Raw genomic sequence first — 12,109 nt, forward strand, 5'->3', positions numbered from 1 at the left:
GAAGAGCTGATACGCAACCCTCTCACCCGGCAACCACTCACTTCTGGTAGTGTAAAAATAATGCCTGCAAAAGATGAGGGTGCACTTAGCTAAAGAGGGATTCTACGGCCCCCTTCACCTCCTGAGCGGCGCCCGCAGCCCGCAGCCCGCAGCCCGCAGCGAGCAGCCCGCAGCGAGCAGGCCGTGCGCCCGCCACCCTGGAGGAAACAACGATTTATCATGGGAAGCAAACTGGGGATTTGAATCCCAGCACTGCTGTGTACTAGCCGAGCTACCCTGGTATGCCTGTCCAGAAGAGGGGGGCCAGCCTGGAAGAAGAGAACTGGGAAAAGCGTGTGACGACAGTGGCCCTGGGGGCTGGTGACCTCGCAGCCCGCGGTCTCCAGCGTCTCGTCCGGACGACGAAGGGACTGAACGGAACGGTCACCGCCCCTTCTCGGGGGCACTGGTCCTTCCTCCACCATCGCCCTTCTCCATCTCGGCGCCTGGGTGTTTTCCGGGCCGGGCTGCCCGGCAGAGTCTAGACCGGCAGGATCAACTCCCACCCCGTCTGCAGAGCTGCGGGACCGGGGGGAGAAGCGGCCAGGGGCGCCCCACGCCTGCCTCCGCGCTCCCGGCGCGTCGGGGGCGCTCTCAGGAGCGGGCACCAGGGGGTCTCTCCGCGGGCAGGGCGGGCGGGCGGGCGGCAGCGAGGCGGCGCGCCCGACGCCACCGCCCGGAGGAAGCTCGCCGAGCTCGCTGCGCGGGCGCCGGCGCCGGGCTCCGGGAAGCAGCCGCCCGGGAGGGTGCAGGGCGCCGGAGCGGTCGGACGGGGGAGCGAGAGCCAAGCTTGCAGAGCGCGCGGGGCCGCGGGCGGCGGAGGCCGCGCGGGAGGCGGGGCGGGCGGCGCGGCGGGCGGCGCCGGGGAGGCGGAGGCGGGGGCGGCGTCTCCGCGAGCTGCGCAGGCGTTGCTCGCACCTTGTTGGTCAGTGCTGGGAGCGCTGCTATGGCGTTTCTCAGCCCCGCGGCTCCTCCTCACGCGCTCGAGGCGGAGGGGAGGAGGGGTGAGGGGAGGAGGCGGCGAGCGGGCGGCCGCCGCAGCTGCAGACCCGGGGCCGGCGAGGGAGGCGGAGCGGGAGCCGCCGCAGCCACCCCGGCCGCCGCCGCCGCCGCCGCCGCCGCCCGCAGGCGCGGGGCCGCTGCGAGTCCTGCCCGGGCTTGAGGGCACGCGGGGCGCCCGGCCATGCCCCGCGGCCGCGGCTGAGCCGGGCGCGGGCCCCCTCCCTCCGGCCGCCTCTGCCGCGGTGCCCCCGCGCTGCCCGCGGCCGGAGCGCCCGGCACCTCCCGCGCGCCCCTGACCGCGAGCGCGAGCAGTCGCGGCCGCCGAGGCGCGGGTGGTGCCGGCGGCGGCGGCGGCGGCGGCGGCGGGAGCGCGGGGCAGGAGGCGGCGGGGAAGATGGACCCGGCGCCCTCCCTGGGCTGCAGCCTCAAGGATGTGAAGTGGAGCTCGGTGGCCGTTCCGCTCGACCTGCTGGTCAGCACTTACCGGCTGCCCCAGATCGCGCGGCTGGACAGCGGTGAGTCCCGGCGCAGGGCACACCGGCGGGGACCGCAGTCGCGGCGCGGGTGTGCGCGCGGGTGCTGGGGTCGGGGGGAGCGGGCGGGGAGTGGGCTGCACGCCCCCCGGCGCGCGGTGGCCGGAGCGCCTGCCGCAGCCCCGGCGCCTTGCTCCCAGCTGCCCCCCCGCCCCCCCGCCCCCCGCAGCAGCCAGAGGTGTGAAAATCGGAGCCCTTGCAGGGTAATTAAAAAGGACGCCTTAAGAAAAAAAAAAAAAAAAAGATCAACATTGGGGAAACCTCTGCAGATCGTAATTTTGGAGGCGAGCTGTCCCTCCCCACCCGCCTGCAAGAATTACTCAACCTGGGAAAAGGAACCCTGAAGAGTTATCTTGGGCAACTTTCTTACAAAATCATTGTGCTTCGGGTGGCATCTTTATTTTGGATGCTCTCCTTCCCCTCTCCCGCCCCCCCCCCCCCCCCAAGGAGAACAGCAGATTTAAGAGGAAAAGCTCCTGGGTGACCAGTGAAAGGGATCACATTTCCCAGAGACCTTTTATTACAGCTTGTCTGTTTTGTTTAACTGAACTGAAAGTAATTTGGGGCTGAGTGTAGAAAATGTTTTTTAGCAGAAGTGATGGTATGCTTCAGGTTAATTATTAGCTTAGCACATTTCAAGGCTGGAAAAAAGAATTTAAGGCTCCAAAACCTGTATTGATTTGGAACCTGAGCTCTGAACTAAGAAATCCCTGTATTTCCTGAAACTGACCACCAGAAACCAACCAAACATCCCCCAGCTGTGGGTTCTGCGGTGTGACATCTGCAAACAAGTGCATAACTGTCCAGCAAGTAGACCCCTTTCAGTTTGAATTGTAACATGTTCGGTGGCAATTTAGGTGTGTTTTGTGTTTTTTTCACGATAACATCAGTTGCTTTGGGCTTCTTGTAATTTCATACTGTCTCCAGAAACATGCTTGCTCTGCCATGGGAGGCACTTGGGCCCAGGCTGGCAGGCAAGCAGATAGAACTGTGGTCACACAGGCCAAGTCAGAAGAGCACTGAGCAGAAAGATGTCATTTCAAGTCACAAGGATTTGGGTTACTCCTTTACTGGAGTACAAGAGTGTGTAATATGAGATGTATAAATGTCCAAAGGCATTTTTATTCTGTTTCTTATCTGTGGGGTTAGATTAGATGTTTGAAGTACTGATGTGAGAAATAAATGCAAGAAAGTTCATGAAAGCAATCTTGGCGTGTTTGGTTGGTCTTGGTAGAGGTGGGAATAAACAAGGAGTTTTCAAACATATAGTATTGAAATGCGGATGAGCCCAGGAATGACAGGTAGTGTGTTGAGACATTTCTGCATATAGTGGAGGTGGTTAAGTGTTCCTGGCTTTAATTGTGTTTCTGCAGGTCTGAATGTGTGTGTGTGTGTGTGTGTGTGTGTGTATGTGTATGTATGTGTGTATATTCAGTGTTTTATTTCCTCTTGCGCTGTGCAAAATTGTGTATGTTGGAAGGTTTTGAGTCCTCACCTTTTCCGACCTTCTCTCATCACTGCACACTGCCAAAACTTCTTACCTAGGCAGAGAGCATTGATGCATGTGGTATAAAAGTCACCCAAACGCTTCATTAAATTGAAAGTTTAAAGAGGCTGAATGTCAGTTGCAGATATAACTTTTAGCTTTATTATCTGCTTTCCTATCCCTGTCATTCATAAGAAGGATCTGAATCAGCAGTGTAGTCATCCCACACTTCTTTTTAAAATTAGGACGTGGGTAGCAAGTCTTAACACTGTGTCCTTTCAAAGCTGTGGAATGGATTTTGATCACTGTGTAATTCCAGTTCTTTATTGTAAATTTTCACTTATTACCACTTGAGAATCAACAGTGGCACACACAAATTTGGGATCTTAGTCAAATCTGCTTGATACTTTGTTTCTTTCATTTAACAATGCCATTTTAAATTTTTTTTTGTTGTTTTTAATAGCTGCATAATATTCCAGGGGATGCCTATCCTGTATAATCTTGATCCTTGTGGTGGACATCAGCTGTTTCATTTTTTACTATTACTAGTTGTGATATAATGAAGACCCTTACCCATAAATCTGTTTGTTTGGGTTGGTGTGTATTCCTGCCTTTCTGAATAAGTATGTGAATCTTTTTTGAGTCCTTCATATACATTGTCAGATTGCTTCAGAGTCTAAAGGTGATACTCGTTTCAACTACCATGAGAACTGTAGGAGTACCACTCTCCCCACAGCCTGACAATATTAAGTATTCTTTAAAAAACAAAACAAAACTTGGCTGATTCAGTGAGGGGAAGTGTTAGCTTACTAATTAAATTTGTATAGCCTTTCAAAGAGTCAATCATTGAATTCACAGCAATGTTTAGGACATGTTAAGGACATGGGGCCATATTTATAAAAGCTGTAGGTGAAATCTCAAGTTTTGTGCTCTCCTCATTTTGTGTCTTTTGGCTAGTTTTAGTATTACCAGGTACATTTTACACACACACACACACACACACACACACCCCGTACTTAGACATGAAAGGTAGTCATTTTCCAAATCACTTATTTTGAAAGAGACTGGAAAGAAACTGAAAAACATGCCACTAGTTGACATTATGCCAAGAGAGAACTATTGGCTAATTTTAAGTAGCCGTTGAAGACCATTAAACACCTAATTTCATACCTGTTGATTATTAAATGCCTACTATGTGCTGTATATTTCTAGGTGCTTGGTGCATGTTGCCTCAAATCCTTGGCACACCATTTTAAGAACTTTGAGAGTCTAAGATTCAGAGAAATTGAGTGACATACTTGGTAAATGTGTGGAGTGGGATTTTCAGCCAACTTTCTGACTCTAAAGAAAGACCTTTTATCTCAAACTTTACCTCCTCATACTAAATGGGAGTAGGTTTAAAGTAGGTCTAATGTCTACTCTAAATAGCCCCACTGTCTCTCTGAGAGCTTGAGGACCGGAAAGTCAATATTTTTCAAACAGTGTAGACACCGAATTAAGTGCTGGCCTCATCCATCATATTTAGCTACTTTCTGCTTCCCAAAGGAGTGGCTGACAAGACGAAAGGGGCAGTGGGGAAGAAGAGAGTACAAAATCAGAAAAAGAAGGAAAAACCTGGTATCTGAGGGTTTACGTACGTAGATGTGCCTGTTGAGATCATTCTTCGTTACATTTGCCATACTTAAAATACTAACTACGCAGTAAAGAACTCTTCAGTTCTTTGCATAATGCATGTTACTCATGAAATGCCAGTCAGATAGACACATTTAATATTGCATCCCCAGTGGTGAAATTTGTCATCGGATGATAAGGGAAATACAAAATGGTGAGCCTTCGTGGTACTGCCTCATGAATTTTTGTGGAAAACACAGAGAAAAGTACTCAAGAAGTAGCAGTTCTCCTTAGGGAGTGAGATACAAGCTCATCAGCCAGGGGCTAACCCCATTAACAATGCAGCTGAAATCAGATATTTAACCTGGTCATCAGTCTTAGAAACTGTTGGGTGTAGAATCAGGTTCAACAAATGTGTTTTAGACCAAGGAGAGGGTGGAGCAAATGCTAATCCCAACCCCATCTCCACCCTGTCCTAACTCAAAAGTAGGTTGGTGGGAAATTGCTCATTCTTTATCTCTTCAGTTATTTTGCCTTGGAAAGGCTCCAGTGGTTTAGTCTATAGCAGCTTTTTTCCACCTTTTTTGTTCTTGTAACTCCTAGGAAATCCTGTAGAAGTCTGTACCCTAAGCACATTTTTAAGCCAGTTGCTAAAACTTTTCATCTTGAGTTTAAACAGCTGTAAAGGATGTCATTTTTCAGCATATTATAAATCTTGACCTTTTAAATTGTAACGTCATTGAAAATGCTAGGTCTATAATTGATTCCCAGCATCATTCATTTTTTTTAAATACACGAATAAGTTCTTAAACAGTTAAAATCTTTTATACCTTTTTTTCCCTTAAATTCATATTTCCTTGAATAGGTTTTCCTTCCCCTACAGAATTCTATCCCAATCTAATATATTTTTATGTTTGACAGTGTCTTGTTTGATCACTGTCATTCTTCCTGAATTGAAACCAAGCATTTTGTATTTCTTTTGACTTTAAGGCTCTTGGTATTTGAATATTTCGGGTTGTCTGAAATGAAAAATTAGAAATTACCTGATTTAGAAAAGAAATTGCTATGGGATGCTGAAGACTCACTCCTTTACTCACATTAGTGTTTTTTATTTGTTTCTTTGTTAGTTGCCTGGAGGTCTTTACACCCTGGTGTAATGCAGTTTAGAAAGAGCTAAAGATGCATTGTTTCCGTAAAGTGGGTGAAGGGTCTTTGTGAGGGAGAGGTGGTGGAGGACAGCTTCCAGCTTCCTTTCATCATGGGATGGATGTCCCTCCATCATAGCTGTGATCCCCAGATCAGTTTTTAGACAAGAGAATATTGAGGAGATGGAGCTCTGGAAATTGACTCCCTTACAGCTCTGATGGGAAATATTGGCTTTGCATCAGACATGTACCCCTGTTCGAAGAGTGCTGGCCTACATCAGTGAAAGATGCGTTAGTTACTGGCCCTGTTTGCTGATAAGAGGGAAAAAAAGCCTGCATGGAATGACCAGGAGGGAGAAAATGATGGTAGGAGTTGGAGGCAGCTGCAATGATGGATTGGCAGCAACCTCTCCTTTCCAACTGTGCAGAGGAATCCGAGCTGATGCTGAGGCCCAGGTGTGTTGGCACTGTGGAAACTTGGTCCTTGTTTTGTGCTGAAGTGCCTCTCTGACAACCATGTAAATGCCTCGAAGGCTGAAATAATAGAGACATGAACACTCTGAACACAGAGAGGCTCCATGTGGCTGTTGGCAGATGTCACAGGTGTTCTAGATCTGTGTCTTATTTTTGAAATTAGGTTCTCAGAATCTCCATGATTGATGTGTATATAATTTTTTTTCTAAATTAACCTAGTGTAAATCTTATTCCCAGAAGATACGCTTTTCCATGGCTTCATTTCCTCTGACATTCTATGTTGTAAGAGGGTATATATGCCCCAGGTGGGAGAGACAGTAGTTTAAAGGATGCTGGGTTTGAAGCCTATAGACCTCTGTTCAGGTTTAGGAGCTGCCATTTCATAGTTACATGATCTTGGTCAGGTGTCTTAATAACCCCCTTGATTTGTAGTTCTCTCATGCAGAAAAAGATGTACATTATACTGGTCCATGTATCTCCTAGTTATTGATATATTTGTTTATTCAGTCAGCTAATATTTAGTAAGTCCCTGCTATGTGTCAAGCCCTGTTGTAAGTATGGGGAAAATAAAACTGAAGAAGTCAGGAATCTCTGTCCCCATGTAGTCTGCATTCTTGTATACCTGCCCACTTTGAGAATTAAATGCAGTAATATATGTGAAATACATGTGTATTGCAAAATAGCACACATACATAAGATTGAAGTAGTGGAGTTGCAGACCGGTTGAGAGGGATGCTTCAGAGTGTATCAGAAGTGCATTGAATAATACTTTTTTATTTTTTGTGTGGTTAAAGATACTAAGGTAAGTGCTCTGGGTAAGTTGAGTCTTTTTCCTTTTGAGCGTTCCAGATCCGATAATCCACAGGTTACAAAAAAGGTGGTGTAAGGTCTTTATCAGAGAGAATGTGTTATGAACTAACTAACCCAAGATTGGGAAGGAAGTTAGGAAAGAAACTTTTTTAAAAAAATTATTTATTTATTTATTTGTTTGTTTGTTTGTTTGTTTATTTATTTATTTATGATAGTCACACACACACACACACACACACACACACACAGAGAGAGAAAGAGAGAGAGAGAGAGAGAGAGGCCGAGACATAGGCAGAGGGAGAAGCAGGCTCCATGCACCGGGAGCCCGATGTGGGATTCGATCCCGGTCTCCAGGATTGCGCCCTGGGCCAAAGGCAGGCGCTAAACCGCTGTGTCACCCAGGGATCTCAGGAAAGAAACTTTTAACAATCCAGAATCACATGCAAGTCCGACCAAATAAATGCTACCAAGATACTGGAATCTTTGTCTTGTTGCTACTTTTACTGGATTGATGATGATTTTCTAAGCACTTACATAACTGTTAGGAAAGGAGTGCCTTGTATCATGTTATATACCAAGTGGGTGATGAAGAAAGCCTCTTCAGTATTCTTTTATATGCCATATTCTTTTACTTTCTTCTGGTTGCCACCTATTCTAATTGGCATGCCTACAAATTAATGAAAAAAGACTGGGAAAGGACCTTTGGAGGACAATACACAGTGATGTATAAGCATTCAGACCCATAAGACAAGATGTGGACATAGCTATTTCAGTGCTCTTGCTTTTCAAGAAAGGTGGCTGTCTTGAAAGCCATAAGATAATCGGTTGTCTGTAAAAGGAAAACTGGTTTGGCCATTGCGATTAACTATATCATAGTTTGAAGAGCGTATTGGAGTCTCTTTTGCTCATTTGGCTTCCTTATTGAAATAGAAGTCCTAGTAGGCCAGCTTGTAAACTCGTTTATTTTCAAGATTCCTAAGGTATCTGTCTTTTCACTTCCTGAGCTGCAGTTCTAGGAAGACTCATAAACTCCCTCTGGTCTTTAGCAGGACTATCAATCTTGAGAACACCAGCTATTTGATGTCACTTGAAAAATAACTTTTATTCCTGGTTTATGTATTATTTTGTCATATTGGACAACATAGAAAAGACCAGCTAAAATATTTTAAATCTCATGGGACTTAAGCTGTTTAGAAGACATTTCCATAAGAAGATGCTCCCCTACATCTCAGCTACTCCCACCCCTACTCCTTAGTGGAATAAAAATGTTTACTTGAATTTCAGGTTAAAATTTTACTTAAGGTTTCAGGTTTTTTTTTTTTTTTTTTTTTTTTTTTTTACTATCTCCCAGTTCTTAATGCCTGGCATATAAGAGATATTTCATAAACAGTTAATAAATGAATCAGCAAATCTCAGGATTAAAAATTTTCGGGTCCAAAATATCTATATTACTAAAGCATCTATGACCTCTGCACATTTGAGATAGAATTTTATTTTGTTTCCACTGTAATAGACATATTCATAAATACAGAAATTAGAACTGAGATAGTCTGTCCTAAAATTAGCAATAGGTAAAATAAAGACTTGGTTGATGATCATGATGAAATAATGATTTTTTAAAATATTTTATTTATTTATTTGAGAGAGAGAGAGAGACAGAGAGAGCGCAACAGAGGGCACAAGCCGGGGGAGAGGGAGAGAGAGAAGCAGACTCCCTCGCTGAGCAGGACCCCAGGATCATGATCTGAGGCAAAGGCAGACGCCTAACCAACTGAGCCACCTGGGTGCCCTTGAAATAATTATTCTTAGGATCATTAGTTATTAATATTTTAAATAAATTATTTCTAGAAATTACAACTCCTTTTTAGATTTTTTGCTCTCTTGCTAGTTCTTTTGTTCTGAAATTAAGATGCCTCCGGTATATATTACTTCTAGCTATATCATTGTTTTTTTTTTTTAGTTTTTAATTTTTATTTATGATAGTCACACAGAGAGAGAGAGAGAGGCAGAGACATAGGCAGAGGGAGAAGCAGGCTCCATGCACCGGGAGCCCGACGTGGGATTCGATCCCGGGTCTCCAGGATCGCGCCCTGGGCCAAAGGCAGGCGCCAAACCGCTGTGCCACCCAGGGATCCCTAGCTATATCATTGAAATTTTAATCTTGTTTGGACTAGAATACCATAAATCTTGGGAATTAGTCAACTCTTACGCTATAATGAAGAATAGGACTGATGGATAGTCAGCTAACCATTTAACTCTCCAGTGTTTTATCTTCTCAGGGTACCAGGGATTTTACTTCTAAGCAAAGTAAGCCACTTGGTTTAAATAGTGTTACAAAACTACAACTGCTAATTTGGTACAGTTGTCATCTTCCTAGAATAGCCCCAAGATGGACTTGAAACTTTAGTGTCTTAATCCCAGACAATGAGTTTCCTTTTATGCTCTTGTGGGAGTATTACATGGTGGTAAAAGAAGGAAAAAACAATGTTCCCAAGCCTTTTTCCAGTTTTGTGGATGAATTACTTTGTAATTTAAGGGCAAGTCATTTTAATTGATTCTGCTAATTCTTAAACTTAGTTTGAAGTATTTAAATATCACATTGAATTTAAAATGCAATGTGAAGTCTTACAGTTATGAAAATATTTGTTATTTAGGTTAATATTTGACATCTTCAGTAAGTTATTATAAGTAGGCCTGGTTATAGCTTAGAAGGGAATGTGAATAGCGTTTAAAGTTGTATCCCTGTGAAGGTTTAAAAGAAGTTATGTTCTGTTTGTTTCTCTCCACTAGTAGAGGAAAACTTCCTTGGTCAGATATTTTCTTTTTAAAATATGACAGTTTTCTCAATACCAGACTTTATGATGTTAGAAATGAACATTTCTTCTTGATAATTAGTTCAGATAATTAGTTCACATTGACAGTGTTTTCCTCTTCGCAGGGAACTCGACTCAAATATCTAAAAGTAACCAAGGAGTAAATGTTTACTTTTCTATTTTAATATTCTGTTACCTTGTTGGTAATTAGGAAGCTCTGGTTATAGCAGATTTTGTCATCCATTCAAAAATGGATTAGTGAAATGCTTCAGGAAACCCCTTGTGTAACTTCAGGACCTCCATCCCTGCAGGTGTTATACTCATGACTGATACTCACTTTGAATTGCCTCTTTCTTCCTTTAGCAGCAACAAGCGAGCAAAAAAGGTGGTTGGAATCCAAGAACTCCATTCTCCGGAAGCAAAGCATTCATTCCATTGTCCTTGCCAGTCCTCAGAAAGCTTATGCTTGAGATCTTTTAGTCTGTTTCAGGTTAACAGTTGAATTAATGCAAGGTCCATTTTTGGACCCACAAAATCAATCAAGCACCAGACCCAAGTTAAAAACAGTTTAATTAGTTGTGTCTAAAGAGAGAGAGTTCTAGAAGATACAGATTATCTACTTAAAAATAAGTAAGTAATGTGAGGCTTTATACAGATACTCTGCTGGGGTTTTTTTCCCCCTCCTGTTTATTTTGACTCCATCTTTTGGGAGAAAGGAGAGCTGCTGAAAATAGACAAGATCAGAAGAAATTTTCCCAAGCTCATCATGGCCAGGTACATCAGTTAGGGTTAATTTTAGTCATGTATAACAGGAAAAAAAATAGATATCTTTATACAACATGGAGATTTCTTTCTTTTCATATAAGAGGAGTCTGAAGGTGTATATTCCAGGATAGATAGGGCAGATCCAGAGTCAAGGATCCAGGCTCCTCGCGTCTTCCTGCTCTTTATCCCTAGGAGATGGTTTTTACTTCCCAGTCCTCAGTGGCTGCTGAAGCTCTAGCCATCATGTCTGCATCTCATACAGCAGGAAGAATAAAAGGGTATGCCTGGGCAGCCCCTGTGGTGCAGCGGTTTAGCGCTGCCTACAGCCCGGGGTGTGATCCTGGAGACCCTGGATCGAGTCCCATGTTGGGCTCTCTGCCTCTCTTTCTCTGTGTCTCTATGAGTAAATAAATGAAATCTTAAAAAAAAAAAAAAAAGGGTATGCCTTACCACCAGTCCTAACACAGCACTTCACTGGCCTCTCACTGTCAGGACTTCCCCCTTGATAGGCAGGAAAGTAAGGAGCTGAAGTCTTGACACAATACCCGGTGGTTCTCGCTACAGGAGAGGGGAGCATCGGGGATTGGGAGCTGTTTAGCAGTCTCTGCCACTTGGATTTGTGCTTAGATGCTTTTCTTCACCTTTTTTCCTACACAGAACTTACCAAATAACTATACATTTGGCCCTAATTCCTTAACATCTTCTTCTTCTTTTTTAAAAGACTTTATTTATTCTTGAGAGACACAGAGAGAGAGAGGCAGAGACATAGGCAGAGGAGAAGCAGGCTCCCTGCAAGGAGCCTGATGTGGGACTCTATCCTGGACCCCGGGATCATGCCCTGAGCCAAAGGCAGATGCTCAACCGCTGAGCCACCCAGGTGTCCATTCTTAACATCTTCTTGTTCAGGTTTTTCTTAGCTCAGATAGTATGAATCTCTTGCTCCAGCTTTTCTCTTCATCCTTGAGCATGAACTAAAACCTTAAAGTAGTTCCATTTAAAGGCCCTCTATTAGATGTGAAAGTACTGTATAAGTATGAAAAGTTGTGTACTTATAAAAAATTATTGTTACAAGACACTCCTCACATTTTTTTTTTTTTGGCTTGTATGCATTTCAGACTTTTTCTCTGAAAAAGCTATTCCACCCAATGGAATAGTTAGTTGTCCAGTTGTTTAAAGATGCTTTCTCCCTCCCCCTCCACTACTTTATTCCTTTTGCCAGAAAGGCTTGGTGGTTATGTTTTAAGAAGATATGTACTCTTTTCTTTCAGATATCATTATTGAGAATTTGGAAAATAGAGACCAGAAAATGACAAAAATGAATATCACTTTTAATTCCAGAAGTATGTAACTTATTATATAACCATTATTAACATTTTCCTATTATGCAGGCATGTAGAATATAAAGGTGGGGGAAAAATGTGGGGCCACACC

The 12,109-nt window shown here is 44.3% G+C and overlaps 1 protein-coding gene across 2 annotated transcripts in view; it reads left to right on the plus strand.

The window, feature by feature from the left end:
• Window positions 1-1,198: 1,198 nt before the first annotated feature.
• The window catches only part of GAREM1 (GRB2 associated regulator of MAPK1 subtype 1), a 207,270-nt gene continuing 196,359 nt past the window's right edge, over window positions 1,199-12,109 (plus strand). For both annotated transcript variants that reach the window (XM_055323994.1, XM_055323995.1), the window contains exon 1: window positions 1,199-1,556. In XM_055323994.1, the coding sequence (XP_055179969.1) occupies window positions 1,436-1,556 (121 nt within the window). In that variant the 5' untranslated portion in view covers window positions 1,199-1,435. The remainder of the gene's footprint in view (window positions 1,557-12,109) is intronic.

This window comes from Nyctereutes procyonoides, unplaced genomic scaffold, assembly GCF_905146905.1.
Source record: "Nyctereutes procyonoides isolate TBG_1078 unplaced genomic scaffold, NYPRO_anot_genome, whole genome shotgun sequence".
NCBI lineage: Eukaryota > Metazoa > Chordata > Mammalia > Carnivora > Canidae > Nyctereutes > Nyctereutes procyonoides.